This window comes from Prinia subflava, chromosome 1 (assembly GCF_021018805.1).
Source record: "Prinia subflava isolate CZ2003 ecotype Zambia chromosome 1, Cam_Psub_1.2, whole genome shotgun sequence".
In the NCBI taxonomy this organism is placed as follows: Eukaryota; Metazoa; Chordata; class Aves; order Passeriformes; family Cisticolidae; genus Prinia; species Prinia subflava.
The window spans coordinates 28,930,321-28,954,644 of record NC_086247.1 but is presented as its reverse complement, the minus strand read 5'-3'; the positions used below and the strand labels follow the sequence as shown (position 1 = coordinate 28,954,644).

The following is a 24,324-nucleotide window of genomic DNA, read 5'->3' as shown; positions in this document are numbered from 1 at the left end:
ATGCATGGTTTATCAACACTGTTTGGCAATCTGGAGTGTGCCAAAACCTATCTAGTGCATCACTATTCAAACAAATAGTAATCAAGTTTCAAAGCTGCACCGATGGATGGCTGCCAGCTTCCCTGTTCCTTCTGAGTGTAAAACAATGCTTCTGCTTTATACCTGCTGAAAACAAACTGTGTTCAAAGTGCTGAATCCTCAAAGCAAGCCTCCCTCACTGCAGCAGCACTCTGCTGCTGGGAGCCTACATACATTTCGGGGAACACAGAAGCAAGGAAGTGGGGGCAGAAAGGGCAGCTGAAGCATATTAAACATTATAAAAAAGAGAGTACTCAGTTTAAATTGCAGAGCTAGCAGCGGGATAAAACTATTGCTCTGCAAGTGAAAAAACATATATGCCTTCTCTAAACTAGTTTTCGTGCCATTCTTTGGTGGATAAGAGTGCTTTTCTTGGCTTCCAACCATACATGAACTACAGCAGATTGGGTCAGGTCTAAGCTGTGCCCATACAATGCATCAATGTGGAAAAACAAGTGCTGGATTCAGTTTTCAGAACAGGTTACCTCTATCAGCACACTAAAATGCCATCAATCTCACCTGGTTATTCTACTCACTAATCTCACACAGGTACTGAACTAGCTGTGGAGCTCCTCTAATCCTCTCCACCATTCTACCTTCTGTGTTAAAACTGGAGAAAAGAGACAGAGGGGAAAAATAATAATATAACCACAGAAAGTACAGATGCTTAAAAGGCATGACCAACAACCTCATGAGCAACAGAAACCACAGGCATCTTTGGTTTCCTGCTTGTGATGTGCTCAAGGGTTTCTGCCACTGTGTGTGTCTGCTGACTGGAGCCAGTCCCATACCCATCCAACCCATCCCAAACCTGAACCCCAGCTTCAATGCCTTGTCCTTGGCAGAAGGCCAGAGCCTGAACATCTGTGACACAATGTAATGGGATGATCACCCGTGGGATGCTCATTTTCAACTTTATTCATGCAACCTGTATTAAACAGCAATTGGATAGAAGGTGTCCCTTCCACTATGTAAAACAACAGCAGAGAAAATAAATATAAAGAAGGGGTTATACTGTTCTCCATGCCCACTGGGATATGGGGAAGATGCAATGCATGCAAAAACAATGAAGGTTTTGGCTGTAATTGGAAAAAGTTGTAGTAAAAAAAAAAAAAAACACCAAAATTAAATCCTGGAACTGACTGCCCTTCTAAATGATGACCTGCCAACAGGTACAGACTTCGAAGAACAGATTAGACAGTTACCAAAAAGGGTAAATATTGCTGATCTTGCATGATTTATAATGCCTCATGGAGGATTTTTAACCTATGGGTATTCTATTCCAATGCTATAAATCATATTATGCCAGTATCTCTCGTATCTTCTAAACACATCTCTGAGGCAACAGTATTTAAGCTACCAGTGTAGTAAGTGAGCAATTATTTGGCATAGATGATGGTACAGGAAATATGGCAATACACCAGAAATAAAATATGCAGTCATGCATAGCCTAAGCGAGAGAGTTTGGGCATATTTTTTAAACAGAACATGGTATGAATTTAAGGTTGTGAAAATCTGTTCAAATATTTTCCATTAAAACAGCATCAATTCTCTCTATCAACATGGCAAGGCTCTGCAGTAAGGACAGCACATCAAGAAAAATTCTAACATAAAGGGTTTACTCTATGTACATATACACAGATATGATCCAAGGAAAATCTTTATCAATCACCTAGATTTCTGTAAAGTATCTTATCAATTCCATAACCTTTCTCTGCAAGTTGGGTACTGCAGATGATGGGAACACCTTGCTTTCACTGAAACCAACTAGGGAGGCTGCATGGCTGCAGAGTCCCTTTGGCTCAGCAGAACTAGAGCAGCCCACTGTGTGTGCACCGTGGCACTGCTCACTCCCATCTCCAGCCCCTGTCTTCCACAGGAGCTGCCCTACACAGTTACACTGAACAACACTTCCCAAAAGGCTGAAAAGGGCCTCGTTTTGTGTGCTGGGAGGAAGCAAGGTTCCCCTCCAGCCCATAAAACATGATTTCCATTACAGATACCCACTCACATTTGTGCAGAACTGGCAGACGGGCAGGCTCCTGTCATTGTCTCGAGCTAACTCTGTGTGTTTTGTCTCATGTATAGTGTGAACAAACCCAACTCATTAGACTTAGCAATACACTGACAAAACTGGTTTACGAACAGAGGAAATTAGCCATGTGTTCATAATGGTTGTTCTCCAGGCTTTTGGCTGTCTATCCTTCTCTTGGCTTGTGGGGCTTGGTTTGGGATTTTGTGTTTGGCATTTTTAGTGGTTGTGTTGTTGTTGTTTAGAGGGGTTTTTTTGTTCTGTTTGTTTGTAGTTAGAAAGATAAGCTTCTTCAAAGTCTGGTGTTTTCTTTAGGTTGTACTGTTTACAGAAATGGGAAACAATTTGTCCCTCACTGCTTACATAAAGAAAATAATGTGCATGTTGTTTGTGGCCTCACCACAGGCATTACTCAGCAAATTTTAATTATCCTGTTGGTGGTTTAGTGTTGTGTAAAAACATATCCTAGCATGTATACACATCTGCCCCTGCTTATTAAAATCTGTTCGTTTTGGCTAGCTCACAGACATGAAGATATTTCCCACCAACCAAAGCAGATCTTGAACTTTTATCTGTTGTTCACTGCTCTCTCCCAAATAAAAATTTGGTATAATCATATGCCAAATGTTGATAATTTCATGGAAACAGTAGCAAAAAACCAGGACTGGGTTAATGTATATAGTTAGCCAGATTTGCTTTTTCCCAGCTACTCCCTTCCCTCCAAGAGCTTGCACAGCTCTCAGAAACCTTCCTTCACAATGTGTGGGGCAGGGAAGGGCTGCTTGGATATTTTCCAGGCACACAAATACACTTAGTGCATAATATATAATTCCTTAATAAAGCATAATACAACGTATTCCATACACGGTTTATAGAATACATCACAGAAGTGTAAGAGGATGTGAGGTGTATCTTTTGCAGTGGAAGAAAAATTTTTTCCTTGCTGGAACTAAAGGGAATGCTTTAGAAGAGTGACTGTGAAAAATGTCACATATTTCAAAGAAGGTGAGGTTTGGAGAGTTGCTGGTGGTCTTAATGGATTGCTAGAGAAGAGGCATGCCCACAAAAGGAACCTGGGCACAACAAGTGGGAGGAGGAGAATACACAGCGAAAGGTGGGAGGCTGCAGAGCCCACTGAGCCACATCTTACAAAGCAGGAAGGCACTCTAGGCCAGATGCTTTCTAAATTCCCATGATATCCAGGGATACATTTACCTGAGATAAGCTTTAATTTTACAAAGTAAGTATAAAGGCAGAAACACACAGAATCACTAAGTATTTGCCCCCAGTACAGGAATGAACAGAAGGACCACTTGTTTTCAGTTTTGAAGTCCAACTGAAGATTTTACCTTCCACATTTCCTGTTTCTGATATATTTGTAGCAATTAAGCAAGCCATCCTTCAAAGATCACTGAGAGGCAAGTAACAACAGTCAACAGTACTTTAAAAGGTACTAAAGACACTGAAGTACTGTGATGAATTGCACACGTGTGTGTTATAATGTGTGTGTTTTACTGGGCATCTACAGTAAAAACTACCTAGAGGAGCCAGAGTCTCCTCAGCTGTACCTAGGCAGCCCCTCCATCCTGGTGTGGATTTCACTGGTGAGATGAGGCCAACATCTCCAACTGCTCTGCAACCATGACTGAGGGGCAGCACTGCTGAGACCTCAATCCTTGTCCCATAGAAGGAAGCCACAGACGGATGGGTAGCACCAATAGGTGGGACATCTACTGAGCCCTCGTGGTTTCTTTCACAGCAATTGTATTTTTCCCTGGCTCTCAAATCCAAATCCTCACTGCAGAAATGCTGTCTCTCATATTCCTCTGCCATAATAACGGCAGGCAAACTCAATTAACACTGTGAGCAGTTTGGATGTCTGCAAAACAGGTTGCCAAAAACCAAAAAAAAATCCCAAGGGGGGAAAAAACCCAACCAAAGATAACTAAGAACATTTGTTGCATAATGTAATTCAAAGCTTCTCTCTGTAGGACCAATACAAGACATGTTTATTATGTCTTAAATCAAGATGTGTAAGCTTGGTTTTGAACTGCTTTAATGTTAATGATTTATTATACGTGCAATATGTATCTAGTTTGGTAAGACCCATATTATACATTCAGTACAGATTTTCTCTTCAAGCTTCTTACTGAGATCAGAACATAATAAAATGACAAAATTGTGCATTCCCTTGCAAATAATTTCTTCAGAGATTAGCAAGAGAGTAATGTATCTTCCTTTGTAATACCCTGAATTTCTGTCAACATCATCATAAAATATATACCACAAAATACGTAAGTGTAACCACAAGCTTTTCTATGTGACAAATTTTAAAGGGCTTTCAACATTGATTAGATCTTTACTACTGCTGTTATTATTCCTGTGATCTAAAAGTACTCTAGATAGGTACTTGAAGCAGAAACATTAATTTAGAAAGATTAAATATAAGACATTTCTCTAGATACTAGAGATGAGCACTCAAGTATGTCACCAAACAAAAGCTTACCTCCAATTTTAAATATATGTGTATATATATGTGTGTGTGGGTGTGTATGTATAAACATCCATAAATATATTATTTAATAGCTGTGAGAACTACTCATCTGTAATCTCAGAGCCAAGGGCCCAGTGAACCCCATAAAAGCAACCACCATTACATAAAATAAATTAAGCAACACTGAGAAGCAAGAGATAACGTAAACATTCCCATACTAATAGCCTTTCTGTTAGAGAGAAAAGAACAAATCATTTAGTCCAAGAAGGCACTGACAATGGTCCATGACTTCAGCATGCAGTCATGAGAAGTTAAGCTAGGAAAGAGCAGCCAAAATATTTTTTCTAAAGCATCAGCACAGGCTCATAAAGAAGTAACACCAAACCTTTTTTTCACAAAAATTTTTCCTTAGAAAGAAATATCAAAATAGGCCCAGCACACCCTCTTCACAATCTTTTCCCTCCTCAGCCAGCCAAGTGAGGAATCTCCTCCCACTAAGCCATCAGTGCAGTATGTGGCACTGTGTGTGTGTATAGGAAAGTATTAAGTGCCTCTTTTAACACCTTATGTCACTGCCTGTCTTCAACGGAGGAATCACTTGGACATACACAATGAAAACAAAAGACATGATCCAAATTAACATACACAGCAGGGAGCATAAGCTTGGGAACACAGGATGGGATGAAGAATGTCCTTCACATACAAAATTAAGACTACAGAGTATTTAAGATAGGTTTTCTTGGGTAAAGAATTACCTAAACACATGCTCTATACTGCTTTATAAAGCTGATGATAATGACAGTACATCTGCTACTTGAGGAAATATCACCCTCTGCTCTTCCTCAAACAAACAGCCATGACATTAAGTTTTGGGTAACAAACCAAATCGAATTAGGAGCAACAGTTACAACAAATTACAATATAAGAATAATTTTCTAAAAGCATCAATTGGCTGTTGACTCCATTTACCATCTGGAATACTGCCATTACTATCAAAAAATACATGTGTCAACAGAGCAGCAGCCTCAGTGCAGTGTGCTGGTGTTCATGCTGCAGAGGATAACTATTTCCATATTTCCAGCTCAGTTGTCCAGCCATTTGTGGGCTTCTAGTAGGCCCCTGGAGAGAAGGAAGGACAACACGCAGATACCTAGAGTTTAGTATAATGTATAATTAAGGAAACACTCTGCTACTGTATTTTGGCAATTTTATTCTGTACTTTTCCCTCAGTTCCCCAAGGAGGTTATGACATACACAGCCACTAAGAGAGACTTGTTTTATCCCCAAATGAGAAACAAACAAATGTTTCTAAACACTGGTTTTATGGAGAGTGTAAACATATATTTGCTTGGGAATGTTAAATATTTTTAGCAAAATTTCTCCTGTAATTTCATTTTACTGTTTTGATGGAAGAGCAAAGAAGCAATGTACTTTGTGATAAACCTTCTCTGCTGGGACAACTAGTAGCAGAAGTTCATATCCTAAGCACAGTTTCCCCTAGTCTTCTGAAGATGCTACTACCTCTGTTCTGGTCACTGGGTACCAAGCACAGATGGGCTGAGGTCGCAGAATCAGATCACCTGCAGGAATACTTATGGCAGAATTTAAAATAGAGACCCATGCAAAATGAGAAAGCTGTTTATGTATTGAGCTTGACTATGATACTTGAAGAACAAAAACTGTTTTTATTGTTGGTTTGAGAAAACTGTGATCGGGTTAAACTTCTGCAAGCTTCCAAAGAGCAGCTGTTCATCCAGGTATGGAGCTAGGCTTTCCACAAGTAATACAGGTGTGGTGCAATACCCTGTTACCAAGTGCTGCTGCAGTAACAAGACCAGATGGTATCTCTTTTGAGAGACTAACAGCTGATCAAAACTTGTAGAGGCTTCATACAGACCTTGTGTATCTAGCATCACTTCTGCTCCACCACGTTCTCAAAATGATCTCGGATTTGAGAGGAAAGAGCTATAGACTATATTAAACTGTGCAGTTTAGTAAAACCACAACAAGATGGGGTTCTGCTTCAAATAAAAACTGTCCTTTAGAAAAATCTAATTTACACACATATCCTAATCTAGATAGTGATATTTCAAAGTGATTAAGGGCTCTCTTCTTTGACAACACCCTTATTGTCACAAAACCTGAAGTACTCATAGGCAAAACCGGTATCTGATGCGTATAAATAATCAAATAAATATTTCTTAAAGTTATTAATAAAGGACATCAAAATAGCCTTTCTTCTATACAAACCACTTATATGGCTTACATACCACATGAATAAGAGTCATAGGAGTTTCACTGTAGTGCAGTTGTCTTACAGTTACAAACAAAATATTTATGACTCCTCATACACACATGGCAAGCATATTACTACAAATGGAGAAAAGCAACACCTTCTATCTCCTTTTTTCCAAATGTGTAAAATGAACGTTTTCATGCATATGATGTTAAGACAAAAACTTCTAAAAAAATTTTACAAATAACTGTCAGGGACATGACTTCTCTCAGGAAGGGAGGTTTTGTGTTTTTCATGACCTCAGTGATACAACATCAAATACCACTGAAGAAATTAGAATATTTTAATTTTACAGCATTTCAATGAAATTGTAGCTATGAACATAGCTATGATGTGTGTAATCTGCGTAACCATATATACAGTAGCCCATTCTTGCACATTTTTCACAGATACACAAGTTACAAACCATGTACTCATTGACTGTTTTCTTTTTCTCAGCACAGATGGCATTTCAAGAGGAATTTTTTTGTGCCACAGCTAACAGAAACCACAAAGAAATTACTCTTATTGAATATTGCCTGCTGTTGAAGAGTGTTTTGAAATTACACTCCATTTTTTAAGGGAACTGAAGAGCTGAGAACAAGCCGTGCATTCACATCAATGGCTAACACAGAGAGCAGCAGTGCTGACTGAATGCAGCTCTTCACCAACCAGCACCTAATGGTCGCTGCAGATCAGGGACACATTTCTCCTCTGTGCCACTTTTGAGGAATTCATTGAAATTTGCTTCGTAATGAGATCACTGTCTGTTGGCAACTTCCACCACACAGATAAAATTGTTGCCTTTTGTACTGTCTACCAGCAGAAGAAGATTTTTAAGAGAAGTAGGTATACTTTCACAGATGAAGACAAATCTTCAAAGCAGTGCTTTGAATACAGGATTTCCAAGAGGAATGGGAAACTTATTTATATATATATTATATATATATATATATATATACATGCACAAGTAAAGCCTCCATCTGAAAATAATAGTTACCTAAAATAATGCAGCCTCCAATGTCAGGCAGTAGAACAACTTAGCTTTACCACATTTAATTGTACCATCAAATTTTCACACATTTTATTTTTCACTGGGTAGCAAGTCCACAGTTAAAAAAATGGAAACTAACACTGGCCAAAAATCCAGATGGCCAAAGTTACCACCTGGTGTTGAAGTTTCCTCTTCTAACATTAATACTGTGGAAACCTGGGAACAATGAACTAAGAAGTGATAACCAGGTGCTACAAAAAGTGCCACCAAAGAGGCAGTCACTTTTTCATGAGAAGTAAGCTTCAGCTGTATCATTGTTAGGTCTATCACTGTTAAATCACATCCTGCTCTCACAGAATCAATTATGGTAAACTAGGCTCAAACCCCACAATCACACAAATTTGCCATTATGCCCCATTGTGTGAGAATCACTATCAAATATGAAACATTGCAAGTAAAGAATAGAAAGCAGCACACGTTACTTTATTCAGGAGATAAATATTCTTTCTGCTTTAAACATTACTGGGAAAAAAATGCCTCAAGAGAAATGTTAACTAATCCAAAATTTGTGCTTTAACAAGAAAATTATGTTGGCAAAATCCCGCTGGATAGGCCATCCAGAATACCCAAGACAAGTGATGAAAATAAATTATACTGGTCAGATAACTGGTTCCTCTAGAAGCTGCAACTGCTTGAACACAATGGTCATGGGGATGTCAGGAACACAGCCAAGTATGAAATACCTTGCAAGTGTCAAATCTGCACACAGCACAGCACAAAGGAGAGAAATGGGGGAACTGACAAAGGTTCACTGAAAAATAAAGACACATTATGCACAACTTCAGAGCAAATTTTTCTACAGCTGGGAACGCTAAACCTCTTTCAATAAATGATCACATAGTGCTGTGGTTCTCTAGAAGTGGGGACTTTGGAATGGTAATGCCTGAGTCCCTGCCATCAGCTAAGAAATACAAGCTTATTTATAGGAAGCTTAACCATCCCAGTGGTCAGCCCTAAAATGGGACAGCCCTACTCTGCTCCCTAGCATGTTTGAGACTTGATGCATCTCACCACTTGAAAGGTGAGTTTCCAGCAGTTTGCAAGCTGCCAGGAATGCTGTCACCTGTCTCAACATCATGAGAAGCTGCTTCAGCTATCACGGCAACAAACACTATGCACACCCAGGCATAGTGAACTAACCTGAAGATGTGCAAGGGTGACTTCTGGAGTTGTGATTTGGCTCTGCAGAAACTACCTGCAAAATTTTTATTAGCAATTTAATCTAGCATTTTCAAAGACATTTCTGCTACACTCATTTTGTGTACTGCAGGCAAATGAAAGGCATTCAGAGCTCAAGGGATATCAACAGTCCTTCTAGAATGCAAAGGAAATGTAGCACTAGAAAACATCATCAAGAAATACATTTTTATTTCAAAATATGCTAACAGACCCATTCTCTGATTGCTCTTTCAATAAGACTTTTTTTCCTATCAATAGTTTGATCCTAGAAGGCACTACACCATTTTGTAGCAGACCATGACAAGCAGTTTACTACCATAAATATCAAACATAATCAAGCTCTACTGACTGATTGGGCAAAACTCAATCAAGCTGCACACATATTTAACTAAACAAGTGTAGCGAACAAAGCAACAATTTACTATTTCAATAATTCACTGGTGCAAATATTTGGAGAAGCTGCTTTTAAATGCACAGGATTGCCAACTATCAGAATTTTTACAGAAGCTCTGAAATATGGGAATGACTCTGGGACTAGTTTTTGTTATATAAAAACAACTATTATCAAAGTTTCTAAGTAGCATGAATGTACAGAAAATGAAACTTAAGAAACAGAAGCACTCAGCCTACAGGATTGTGAAAAAATAAAATGGAAGAAAATATCACAACTCCAAGAAAAACTATTGGGCTAGCAGGGAAACTTAGAGGGCTCAGAAGCTCACAGAGCTACAGTCAGTAACTCTGAAGCACAGCCTGGTTTCCTGGCCTTTTGTTTTCACCCAATTAGGCTGAAAATCCTCAGCAGCCAACAAATAGCTGATGCCCTCTGAAGCTGCCCCTCAGCGATAATTGTGAGAGATATAGGAAAGAAGCTTCCCCAAGAAAACTGAGGACAAGTCTAAAACAGATGGAGAAAAATAAAAGACAATCTCTGAATAAATATCACCTCTGAATAAACAGAAAAGCACAACTTAATCATCAGATTCTTCCCTCTACAAGCAGATTGGGAAGCCCTTCCAGTGAGGTTATCATAGTTAAGCAGATACTACTTTTGATCTTGGAGTCGGGCTCCTGGAGAGTTTTGGCAATGAAAATATGCAAATGTTTCCATTGGAATGCATGGTGCATAATCAATCATGCCCAGCAGGCCTTACAGATCAACAACACACTCTAATCAGAAGGCCGCCCAGAGCTATGTTCCTGGAGAGACCAGGCAAGAAAATAATTTAAGGATGAAAATATATCACCATCTGTACTATTTCTTTATAATGATGGTCAGGAAACATGGCTAAAATTCATTTGAGAGGAAAGAGCTACAGACTATATTAAACTATCCAGATTTCTGAAGCTATTCTACAAAGACCTAAGAGACAACGTCGGAGAGAATTCCTAGAGATATTTCTTTTCTTTCAATTATTTAATATATTTTTCCATTAAATTATAAACTAATTAGTAGATAAAATATAGGTACAGGAATAAAAATTAATTTCACGGTTATAGAGCAGCTTTTTAACATAAAAGCATCAGAATATAGCAAAATCCAATATATTATTGTCATGGCAAATGTCACTGCTTAACAGCAGTGAAACAGAAGAGCACAGCAGCCAGCACTTATTGCACAATAACTATTTTTACACAATAAGGAAGTGTTTAAGCAGCTGACGTTTAGCTGTGGCTTGTCCTTTAGCAGCACAAACTGTAGAAAAAGTTAGGCAGTTAGAAAATTTATCTTTTGTTCTTTTCTTTAGAGACAACAGAGTACAGTAGGTCTGGGGAAAAGGAGGATGATGTATCAAGAGGATAAATTTCACAGTATTTTCAGGTCATCTAACAGAAGACTAACAAAAGAAAATCTGTTTATTTATTCAAATGTACCTACCCATCAGATGGGTAGAAGTGATGCCTGCCTAGTGTCTTCTGAACATCTGAAAGGACCTCTTCTGATTCAAATGCATTCAAGTTCTGAAGGGTTTCCAGCTACCATTGGTCAAAATACTGTGGTCTTAAAAGGCCTTTAACACCACCACCACCACCATTTTTAGACATTTATTCTCACATTTTACTGAAAACAAGGAAATTTCATCCCCTGCTCTCCACCACCCACCCCCTTTCTATCCTCATTCTTCCAAGTGGTAGAAGCCATTCCCTGTGTACCCGGCCTGCACTGGGTCCCTCCTCACACCCATTGTATCAGCAGTCCAGGCTCTTTCATGTCTTTCTTACGGACATGCTTTGGAACTATGTGTCCATGATGGTAAATAACTGAAGAAAATACAAATTACCAAGAAGATCCTGTTAACTTCCACACCTCTACCTGCTGGGGACATCATCTCTGATTACATTTGACCTCTACAGACGTAGCTATCTGAAATACTGGCAGACCTGGGCTGTCTTCTCCCACCAGACAAGGTGATTAGTCCCACAGTAACAGCACTCTCTTTTTACAAAACAGCCTTTCACTACTCAGATCCATGGATCTGGCTGTGTTTGATTGCTGCTCTTTGAACTGGAGATCAACGGAAAGTGTATTTTTCACTCTTCTACACATAACATCTCAATTCTCAGAGATAACTGCACTTCAAAGCCAGACTCCTTCTTCCAAGACTGCAGTCCTTTATGCATTGAAACTGACAACAAATTCAATGTTTAAAGGAAAAATAAAGAATTCAAGTTTCCTCATTATATCAAATAATTCATTTGCTCAAGCTGAACAGTTTCATTTATGCTTATCTGCATTTCAGAAGAAGGAACAGGATTTCACTCAGATAAATTTTGTTCAAAATGACCAAAAGAAGAAATCTGAAAAGGGAAAGAATTAATGCTGTTAAATGTCATTTCATTTCCAGCATTCCAAGAATAAAATCATTATGAAAAAGTCATTATCTCCTCCTGTCCTAATCCAATAGACACTTCCAGTACAGGACGTAACATCGAGGGAAGCATCTGTAGTATTTTCATAAGATGAAATAAAAATGTAAACAACGAACTTGAAAATTCTGCATCCAATAAAATATTTTACTATAATTTCCATGCACCTGACTACCAATCACACAGAACACCAGGACTCAATTATTTTTGCATGTCTAAAATTTCAGAGTCTATATGCAATAACGAAAGCCCTGAAGCTGGATGTCTCCAAGAAACATTATGCTGGTGTTTTGCTGAACTGTTAGTTATTTTAGATACAGTGCCTCACAAAGATTTCTATTCTTATTCACTGAGATCCTTAAAAACAGCTAAGAAGGGATGGCCTCTGTTTCATTTTGTGGTCAAAGTGAAGTATATTTATCCATCTCTTAAGATCTCTTTTGCAAACACTTTTTCAGAGCTCTTTTGGACATACTCATATGCCTCTGTGAATAATGAATCAGAAACTATGATAAACTTCTGTCTCAAAATCATTTAAATATTGTCATGGCTTTAGTTGGATACTGCAAAATTTAATCTTTTCTTTCCCATTGGCATCTGAAGTGAAATGGGTTCCACTCAGTTCCACCAAAGTTTCAAAACAAAATCAATAGCAAGCTTCACTTTCATTTATTACTACATACACCATCTTTACAAAATAAAAAATGTAGGGTTTGTTTGTAAACAGAATGTATGTAGCAATACAAAATTAAGACCATATTACATCCCTTATTTGTCCCACGTAATTGTAAACATTATCTGATTAATTCAAGATGACCTTCCACTACTGGGTATTAACAAATCGAAGGAGGGTGGATTTTCTCATCAGAAGAGAGGACAGTAGACCCAACAAGTCTTTGCCAGGAGGCAAAGGAATGAGGAATTGACCTCTGGGGAACATGCAACTCTCTCAGCATAATCCTAGACAGAAGACTGGAAGGGGCCTAGAAAGAGGCAACAAAGTTTAAATTCATGCAGTCTTCTAGGAGAACATGACTTAGAAATCAAACTGGGCTGTTGAGGAAGAGAGACTGGGTGCTCCCCCTCATTACAACAGGAAATATTTAGGAAGATCTCTAAGCAAAGATTTAAGTGTTATTCTCAGCAGTTGTGGACAAATGGCCCAATAATTCACCTCAGCTTCAAAGCAAAACTTGAGCTTGACTGGAAATACGTTGCAAGAATGACCAAAATGTTTATTATGCTCTTGAACATACTCCAGGTTTCTTTCCTACTCCCTTCTTTTATTCTGCTAATGCTCAACCTGCATGTCTGAAAACACAACATAACCCAGTCATTTTTATGCTTCCAACAAAATACATGCAGATGGAAAGAACAACTTTAGAAGACACCTTTGTAAGTGAACTTATTTCCTATCATCTTAAGTATCCTGTGCTCACAACTGGTGTCACAATCAGCCTTAAGAAGGCATTACACATGTTTATTTATCCTCTTTTCCAGCTCATTGGGGAAAAAATATTCATCCTTCCAAGGAAGAATGATCTTGTGGCTATGGAAAATGGGAGCTCAACTACTACTTCAAGTGGATTATCTTCACGAAGTCACACAAAAATACACTTAAACCCTGTACCTTAGTGGCCTGAGTTGTTAAGTGGAAATGGTAACATATGGTTTGAGCAGAAGGTTAGCCTAGGTGACTTCCTGAGGTCCCTCCTGACCTACATTTTCTTGTGATCCTATTTGCTTTGAGACATAAAGGATGAATGAGAAGGGCACTCAAACATTGCAAGGTTGATTACTAGTGAAAATCTCAAATAAGAATCCTAAGATTTTCAAGGATTTAATACATAGCCTTTTACTACACATATATGGGGGGAAATCCTGTAAAAATGCTCATGGATTCACTGCAAGTGACATCTATGACAGCCAGAGAAAAAGATCAAGTCATCCTGTTCTGGATGATGTAGTAGAACCTGCTGGTTATGTTGGTTTTCAGAAAGCCAATAAATTGAAAAACTAAACATCTGTTTTAACTGCAATTTTTTTAAGTGGAATCATAAACTTGTAAGGCCTTTTACCAAACTATGTGCAAGTAAATTTACCAGGCAGATTAAGCAGAAATCATTACAGACAAACTGATGCTAACATGAACAAGTGTCTTGGGTTGCAATGCAAGATGAAACCAAAAGTGTGTATTCTGTTACCATCTGTTAAAACCAGGTGGGGAGGTGTTTTTCTCTTCTATGACCCAGTCCTCATGATACTAGGGGAGTGTCTTCTGTTAATGGGCCAGCTAAAACCAGGTGGGCAGTGCTTCTTTATCTGCCTTTATCTCTTCCAGGACCCATCCTCCCTCCAGGGGGATATCTGCTGTTAATGGGCCATTAAGGCTCACTGCACAACTGATAAAATTAAATCATCCCATTGGGGCATGCTCCACCCAGTGGGAGGAGCCAAGCATTCCTAGCTGGATAAAAACTGAGCTTCAGAAAAGCAGGATGGGCTGTTTCTACTGAATTCCAAGAGGGAGACCGGACCCATCTCACCGCCACTGGACCTTCAGAGGAAAACTACACCCTTCTACAGGATCATCTCTGCTCCAACAGAACCACATCTGTCACTCCAGGAGGACTTAACTGGACTGCTACCAACGCCCTGACTAACAGGGTGTCAGGTTTGTTTTCTGACTCTGTCAGTGTTTCCTTTTTTCATTTGTTTGCTTTTTTATACTACTACATTTTTATTTTTAATATTCCTAGTAAAGAACTTTTATTCCTATTCCCACATCTTTGCCTGAAAGCCCCTTAATTTCAAAATTATAGTAATTTGGAGGGAGGGTGTTTACATTCTCCATTCCAAGGGAGGCTCTGGCTTTCTCTGGCAGACACCTGTCTTCCAAAACCAAGACAACAAGAAAAAGAAAAAGCACTTGACATCTTGCAACACAGAATACCCAATGAGGATAATATGTCTGCAAGTATGACAGTAAAAAATTTGAAAAATAAATTGCTAGCAGGTAAGATGATTCTGTGTCTCATTTAGAAGATTACTTTTCAGGGTGAAGCTGAGTCAACAATCTCTTCCCCTTAAGACACATCCTCTTCTCCAAGTACCACAGCTGCGGCACATTCTAAAAGCAAAAACAGTGCAAAAGCAGTACAAAGTCCTACTCTGCAGATGCTCTCATTTTTTGCTACTGGTGCTTTTAATTTCCTAGCAGATCTCTCAGCTAGTAAGGTTGTGACTGATATTGGATTGCCTGGGCACAAACACTAGTCTTAGCAGTTCACAGTGCTGTTTACCAAACTTGTATCTAACATCCCATTAAAATGGCAGGGAAGAAAAAGGAATAAAACTTAAAACAAAACACAACAAAAAAACCCAACTCTCCTTACCTTGCTGGAGGCACATCAATATTTGAAGAAACAACCTTGCGCTTCTGTTCCAGAAGACAAACAGAACGAGTGTTTTCCTTTTCATATTCATGAGCTCTGTTTAGTTTTTTGGTCTCTGCTGTTTTTAAATCTTCCTCCTTTGTGGTGAACAGGAGAAACTGTTGGTCTGGCAGTTTTCGACTGATGTCAGTTTTTACATCCTCCTGTTGAAATGCATGGAAGGTCATTTCACGCTTGATGTTGGCTGCCTGAAAAATTGAAAACAATTATTAATTTTTCCTCAAATTCTCCTAAAATGGGAAACAATCCACTAGCCACAGGCATTTACTTCTAATTAATTATTTGAATTAGTGAACACCATTTCTTTATCCTTTATAAATTCTGAAACTGTCATTAATTTCTCAAAAATGTTGAAGACTATCCAGGAAAAAATGCAATTTTTGTCCATTTGATAAAGCTATCAACCTCTTTATGCTAAATCAAAAAGGTATTTGAATTAGAATGTCAGAAACCAGATTATAAACAACATATCTTTAATGCACATACATCTGTGCTACATAGCTATGCAAAAGAAATCCTGGCTGCCTTCCTCCTAAAATTCCAGGAAAAAAAGTCAGAATATTTCCAGATTAAACATAACCAAAAAATTAAAAGTGCTTCCTATGGCCACATACTGAATTCTTTAAAAGCTGTATTTGTAAATGAGGGTTTTTCCAGGAGCAGAAAAATAATTTGCTATGGTCCAACTCATCAGCCAGAAGGCAAAGGGGAGCGAGTGATGGCGGCAGGATCTCTGTGAGGAGCCCATCCAGCTATAGTGAGCAGGGACACACATCCAGAAGCAATGCCAGGTTGTTTCTTTGCCTGCCAGCACTTCCCGGATCTTCACGTCTGCTGCTTCCCATAAGAAAGGACTTCCTAAGTAAACAGGTGTCTTAACAAATACACTACCACTCTGGAATACAATGTCCTGGTGTCTATAAAGCAAATTATTGCAGGGTTGCAGGGAAGACCCTGAAAACTCATCAGAACTAAGCCACTCCATCTTCCCAGCAAGCAAAACAAAGCACAGGACCTAGATTTTCCTGTGAAATCCATTCCCTGGCCAGCTACACTTCACCAGCTTCACAGAGGCAAACTTATCTGTCAGGTGACCCCTTCAACCAACCCAAACAGCCAAGCAAAACACGACCCAACAAAGTGGCAGCTTCTCCTGCCTTGAGCAGAGGTACGTCCACACCACATGCACTTGCTTGGAGAAATCCAGGTGCCTTCTAGAGCTGGCAAACTGGATTTTAAAATATTTGTAAATTATTGCCGGTCTTTACAGTGGAGCTATCCAGGCTGTATTGTTCTCACATAGCAACAGCACCAATAAACTGAAATTCCTATGTCAACTCTTCCAACATATTCCTCCCTTTCCTCATCCAAAAAAGATTAATCAATACATTTGTGTCTATATTTATGCATTAAAATATATTCCTCTCTCCACACATCTCTGTTTGTAGATTTCAAACCTTGGCAGTTATAAAAATGGTGCAAGCAATTTTAAGTTCACAGGAAAGACATACTTGCCAAAGTAATTTTGCTGTATTCTATAAAGTGTATCACATCATTAACGCATAACTAGGACTGATGATTTAATTGTTTCTAGTGCTTCCACTAAGGGGCTTTTAGCACTTGCTTCAAGAACAAAACAAGAATTATTACTCTACGAATGTAAACAGTAGAAAGAATTAGACACTTTACAGTTCTTCACACAGAAACAGATGACATATTACCAAGAAAATCTGCCTGGAAGACAAAACAGTCAGCATGTGATCACACAGAATTAGGAGAAAACATATAAACAACACAAACTGAATTCTGATTCAATGATTTAAAAAAAAATCCTTAGATTTACAATAAGCCTTTTTTTGAGTGCTCGAGAATCTCTGAGAAACTGAAATGCTAAGTTGCCTTCAATTTTCATTTAAACTGACTTATAAGTAATGCACTGAAGCAACAAAAAAGCCTGAAAATACCTAAGTTCCAATATCCATCCCCTAGAAATTATGTCATGCCAAACAAGTGTTTATGTAAGAATTTAATTCCATCCCCTCCATTGCTGCATGGTCTTCTCTTGCATGACCACACCTCCCTTCCTCCCTGCCCAGGATTTCCACCCCATCCGCTCCGGAGGACGGCTGTGTGCAGGGCAGGAGCAGCTGCACCCACTGTGCATGCCAGGGGTGCTGATGTGCACAAGTACCAGGCAGCACCAGCAGTTGTCTCCTTACCTTCCACAACCCTTAGTGTAGAAAGAGCTGAGAGCATGGGAGAGGGACAGCCTCCCTCATTTCCTATTCTCCAATGCTAGACTGAACTCAGTTTTCATCAGGATGGTTTTAATTATTCTTTTAATGGACTAAGTGCATGACTTTATCAAAGAAAAAAAGGTATTTTTGTCTTCTATTTACAAAATTGTAGGATTTTGCTCAGTTTCAGCAAATATATTGTGCCGTACATTACTGAGGTTTCTTTACAGACCTAAGTAGTAACGACAGAAGGTTGCAGGCTCAGACTACAGCTATAAAATAAAGCCAAACCCACAAATAGCAGAATACTTGTACTGTGATACCAGATAATCTATTCTTATATATCAAATTTATCCACATTCAGTTCAAACACATTTCATATAGCAAGATGCCACAATTACTAGTCAGGCCCATGCATGCATATGGAAGCGAGGAAAGACAAAAATCACAGAGCAAATGCTCTGACTGCAGAAGCAGTTTAGGTTCTTCAGTGAGTGGACAGGAAAAGCAGAAGACCAAATCCAGTGCTTAGATTAACTCTCTTCCTCTCCTTCAGTTTTCAACAGATGCTTGGAAATACTCACTTCTTTCTAAACTTTCCCTTATGAGTGACTGCATGTAAAGAATCTTTTTGGCTTTAGAGGCAGGTGACCATGAGAGAAAACCAAGAGTCTTCCTTGGTGGGCTTCCTCCAGCAGCTTTCATGTACTCCACATGCAGCTTTTCTATTTTAATTCATCCATGTCTATGGAACCCATTTCCACTGGAGTCACCTGCCCTGTCTGGAAGTGTTTGTTGTCTTTTGCTGGAAATCCAACTACCTACACAAGCAGCCATTGATGTGAGGAGTGCTGAGGGCCATGGTCATTTGAATTAACAGGTATTTTGCCACTTCCTGGCAAACACATTGCTTAATGACCAGGATGCCTCTGATTTCAAGCTCTGCTTCACCAGCACTTATAATTCAGAGATAACAAAGACAATTTTCAATGTATTTTTCCAGATAGTTAACGGTTCTGTCTTATTTTATCAGTAACTTTATTTTTTTCATAGATCCTTCATATTCTTTTATCCACTTGAGTCTTGTGGTGGTCCTTCAACTCCAGAATGTTTCAGCAAAAATTCTGTGGAAGATCTAGTCCAACCTGTCTAGGCCTGTCTCCTAGACTGAAGGAAGGTAAGACTTCGACACCATTTAGTTTCAGCTTACTTCCAATACCTCGCATATCTCCATCCTTTGCTGTTCTCAAATTCCATGACTACTTTATTCCCTAATGGTTCAACTGTTCTTGTCATCATACCTCCAAATTTGCCATCTTATTGCCTCCAGTATCAACTGCTGGTAAAACTTCTGTCTTTTCCATGCACTTGATGAATTATCACTCGCCCAAGCCACTTGATAATAGGCTGTTTTTCTATGCAATTCACTGTATTTTCACCTTTAAGCCATTAGCAACCTTCAGCTTACTTTCAACAGAGTCCTTTACAACCTGGCCTCAGGCAATCAACATCACTTGGAAGTTCAGTCACAGAAACAGGAGCTATAAACCACCTGTAAATTTAAAAAACTAGCTTTGTTTCTCTCTGCAGTTACCTCCACCTGCCTTTGTCAAATCCCCCCACCATCACTATTGGGCAAGGGAAACTTTTGATACTTCACTCCTTGGAAACAACCACATTACCCAAGCCTCTCCCCACTGGAGCTCAAGCATGGGAGAGTGCCAGATCTGAGGTCTGATGCAGCATTACTCCTTCAGTAATCATCCTTCATAAAAACCATTTTGTGCTTTGGTTTCTAAGTAAAAACTTTATTAAGAAAGCTTTTCAATTTCTGTTTTGAAGTTGTCAAGACAATGGTATATATTTAGATTGAGGGTTTTACTTTCAAGTTAAGGGTTTTACTTAAAAGCTTGATTCATTATTATTAAATGACAAAGTTTAAAAACCCATGTGACAGCTAAATGATTAGCACAGTTACTATTTTCAGCAGTATATTAATAATTTTTCATTGCAAAACCTATCTTAACCTGCCTAAAGAAACTTTTATGTGGTGGTATTTTGTCATAACCAAATTGCTGGTCCTGAACTCCACATCAAGACCATGCATTGCAATGTAAGTCCTGACCAAAATGAGCATGCTTGACACTGACACAAACTGAGGAAGTTAAAGTAGTCTTTCACTATTCCTTACAAATGATGTGCAGGCTTCAATTTTTCAGTAGTTTAGGCCTTAACTTATGTGCAGTCAATTTTTGCCCTATCCAAGAGCACATCCTGATAAGACGCTGACATTGCAGTCACATCTCAGTCTCCTCCAATTTCAGTTAAATTTCAGCTTGCACTTTACCCTGAACAGCAAAAAAATTATTGATCAAAAAGACAACTCAGGCATTGAATTGCCTGCTCAAAAGATCAGCGAACACTAGAATAAGCAGACCTATCACATTTATATGGAAACAAAGAGACTCAGATTTGACAGATTATGTACGTCAGCCCTTGAGTACAACCTGACTGGACTTTATCATCTTCCTTGCTTTTGGTACACTGCTGCTTAAAAACTGGAGTTATTTATTTTCAGCTAGCTCACTAGCATTTAACAGGAATTAAGGTATCTGTGTATCCTACACAATGGAAAGCATTAAACTACCAAGAATATTAGCATTATTTGCCTCTCTGTGACCCATCTGTATGGAAATAGATCTTCAAATGTGAAAACTGACTCCTACCCACGTTCTTTCAAATTTCCTATTTTTTTGGCACAGAACCTGTGGATTCAGGTGGGCACAGCAGGAATAAAAATGTATTCTTTAACAGGCTTTGTAATAGACTACCCAGACAGAAGGAAATACAACAAACTACTGAAAAAATTGCCACACCACATACCATGCCTACTTTGCTGACAGTTTCATAAACAACTCAAGGGCTGATTTCCACATGGCAGCTGCCCAGCACTACAGAGCACTGCCTCCCACCCTCTGAGACTCGATGCAGCACCTTCCATGAAGCTACGCCGATTTACACAGGTGAAGATCTTACCGTAGGTGTGACTGCATCTGCCTGCCAAGAAACAGGCCCGCAATCCCAGCCTTGGCAGAGAGAGCCTTGCAGCTCACCGTCAGGCAGCACAGCAGTGAGAGCCCAGCAGCACCCCTTAACCTTCTGGGGGGACGCTGGCTAACTTCTGTTTCTCCTCATCATGTCTGCTGGGAACTGGAAGGTCTAAGACATATGAGAAAGTTGAGCATGTCCCTTCCGTGCACACTTTGAATCTTAGAGGACTGTGTAGAGTAAATAATTTTCCAACTGTGCCCTATTTTGTACCATTACGTTTTGTTCATACAGATAACAAAGCCAATTTTACAATAAAAGCAAAGAAGTACCTCTAAAAACCAATGATACTATTTTACAAGGATGAGGCAAGTATAGAAAACTGTAAAGAAAACTTTTCTGTAGAAAAGCTGACTGCATCCAAAGCTCCCTATAAACAGACACACTAGTGGAAATAATTTTGGGAAACTAGCTTAGAGTAATCCCACTTTATTTGAATAATCCTGAAGCCATTGTCATGCTTCCATTTTTGTACAAACTTCTTTTTCTCCCTCAACCCATAAAGGTGTATTTCCTTTACTTCGCTTACAGACCACTGTAACTGGACTCAACTCCAGTGTCACTTCATTACAAAAACAAAAAGATCCCTCACAAGCCACACTTGGGTGTTTTCCAGAGTGGGGAAGGCAGGTTTGGGGGGTGGTGGATTGTGTGTGGGGGTGTAACATGCTAATTAAAAAACACAGATCAAAAACCCTCACCCCACCAGCAGTCATCCAACTCACTGCTCCAATTCTGGCTATTTGCATTGTCAATACATAAATAATTTTATCTTAACAGTGAGTCCTAGGCCTATGCACAGTATTAACACTACACAGCTGATAAAGAAGACACCGTTTTTGATGTGGATTTTTGATTTCCATCGGATTTACTGTGTAATCAGTTGATCTAATTCCATCAAAAAACTCTTTAGAATAAACACCAATTAAAAAACCACCAGATTAGACAGATTAGCTACAAGAGGGTTTAGTACCAGGCAACCTGCTTTATAACTCTGCTGCCTTTCATAAACAGTTTTTTGATTCTGGTTTTGTGACCACCTCTTTCCATTTTCTGAAATAGATGTAATCATCCTAAGTGTTTGGGACTACCAGTAAAACTCCTGACTGGTAGGAAACAAAAGTCCCAGGATTTTTTTTAAATTAAACAAGGCTTTAAGAACATTTTTGATCCATTACAGAACAAATAGGCAGCTCAATGGGGAAGCAAAAGAAGGAATCAATATATTTCAGCCTAGCATGTTAATGGAAAACAAGAATGTAATGTGTATATGTAACATGACATACATTTAAAATGTTCGGCCAAAACAAGAGCTTGATAACTGCAAGGCCCTTTTCAGGCCAGCCTGAACAGCCAGGCGATGCTCTAAGGACAGGGATAAGGCACTTTTTTCAACAAGAAAGAAATCAGGAATAAAGTCCACAACAAAACACAACAAGCAAAAATGAGAAACACCAAACTTGCTACCAAAATTAAATTCAAGTAAAAAATATTTGAATTAAATCCCCATAAGGACAAAGATTTTGGTTCACTCATATTGCTTCGTACAATATTTCCAGTTCAGGTTCCTGTAACAGAGGGGGTTTTTTACATAACAAGGCTCTAATTTTTGACATTCTAAAAGTGTCCTCACTGGAAGGAAAAAATGCATCAAATTTCCATTTTGCTAGAAATCGCTATTCATACTGGAACACAAAGAGATAAGACAGATTCTCGTAATGATGCTTGGAAATAATCTGCCCTGAATTTCAATGTATTATTACATTTTCAAGTATATTTTGCATTTAATTACTCGCTTCACCAGCAGTTGCTCATTACACATAAATCACATCAATTTAATCACTCTAAGCATTTCTAAATTGTTGGTCTCTAACAATATAGAAAATAATGCATTTTAAGGTCACTGTAAGTGTTCTTTACAATATACAGTACACATTAATGTACAGTAATGTACTATTCATCTTCAACCAGGCTAGGACAAAGTCCCTATCTTCATTTGACCCTATCTTCATTTCTGAATATAGAAAAGCATCCATAGAATATATTTTCTATGTATTAAAACACAATTCTAAGCATTTTAAGTTGCCTGGGTTCACAACAGAGTGTTATGGAGCAAGAACTGGAGTCAGCAAGAAGTTTCTACCCTTCCATCATCCTCACATGTATGTCAGCACTTACCTGGCTAAACCTAACTCATCTACAAAATCCACGTATCCTAGCACCAGTTTAAGGTGTTTCTGAGTTAAAGTGAATATACCCAGATGAATGACAGAAACTTGCACTCCCACATTTGAAATCCAGTACCCAGGCAGGTACCTGCTGTACCCCAAATAAAACCACCACCAAATTCTGACTTCTGAAATACTGCACTAACTGGCACAAGAAGCATAAATGTTATTAAAACTGGACAGAAAGGTCTTACTAAGATTACAAGGGGAGACAGCAAGGGACACTGGGAATTCATGGTCCTTCCCATGCACCATTTTCAGGTCTGAACAAAAATTATTCAGAGATATTTGTGCCTTTTTCTCTCCACCACATCAACAAATGAATGAAGATGTGGAAGTATGGTAGCTTTCTTTCCCATCCCATATGCAGGCATAGTGAGTTCCTCACAGAAAAATACATGACATAATGTCTAACATTATCAGACACCAATCAGTAACAGTTACCAAATTTTAATACTAATTACTGAAAGTGTGAATCTTCTTCAAAATTTGCTTGCAGTGTTTAAGTCTCAAAGAAATAACTTTGTGCTCTATGTCCTGGTTCTGCTGTGCACACAGGGCTGTGACCTGCAGTCACCACCCTGCAAACTCGGCTACCTGGCTTCCAACTGGACATTGGCCCCAGGCTTCGCTCGCAGCATCTCAGCAGAGCTATTTCAGCCCTGTGTTCCTTTTCTTAATAAAGCAAGGGCCTGAGAAACACACTGCCTCTAAACATCTGAAAACACAGACACTATCTTGGAAAGCCTTAAACAGGAGGAAAGGGGAGGGTCATAGTTGCAAAAAACAGGTTCATTTTTTATTTAGGAATTCTGTTTCTTCAAACTTTGCCAAGCGTGCTCACCACTGAGTGCTTGGTACTCCACCACGCTTTTAGCAGGACTTGCAGGCCAGGAATGGCTAGTCATAATTGCCTTCCCAATTACTGGTTGCACAAAAAGTGAATTTAAAATTAACTAAACCAATTATCACATTTATTCTCACAAGGACCTACGTGCCTGGCCCTGCAAGTGGGAAGGAAGGGTTCCTGCCAAGCAGCAGGTTCCCCTCACCTCTCCTGCAATGAAAGCAGCATAAGCAATGCCCAATGCCACCAGAGCAGCCTGTGGCCACACAGAGAACAGACAAGGGCCTGGAAATGTGTGCCCTGGGCTGGCCAAGCAGAACAGAGGGAGAAAAGAGGAGGATATACTTGGGCCTTGCTGGTCACCTCTGGGGAAGCTTAAAAAACCCTGGAACTGGAGACAAAACCAAGCATGCTAATGTGGGGTGGCAGGGAAGTTCAAATAAACCTTTTTCTGTTCTTATTTCTATTG

At 39.1% G+C, this 24,324-nt stretch overlaps 1 protein-coding gene across 1 annotated transcript in view; it reads right to left on the bottom strand.

Annotated features, from left to right (window-relative positions):
* Positions 1-24,324, bottom strand: part of ZNF704 (zinc finger protein 704) — an 88,946-nt gene that overhangs the window by 53,776 nt on the left and 10,846 nt on the right. Inside the window, exon 2 of the mRNA XM_063391986.1 lies at positions 15,376-15,623. Within this exon, the coding sequence (XP_063248056.1) occupies positions 15,376-15,623 (248 nt within the window). The remainder of the gene's footprint in view (positions 1-15,375; positions 15,624-24,324) is intronic.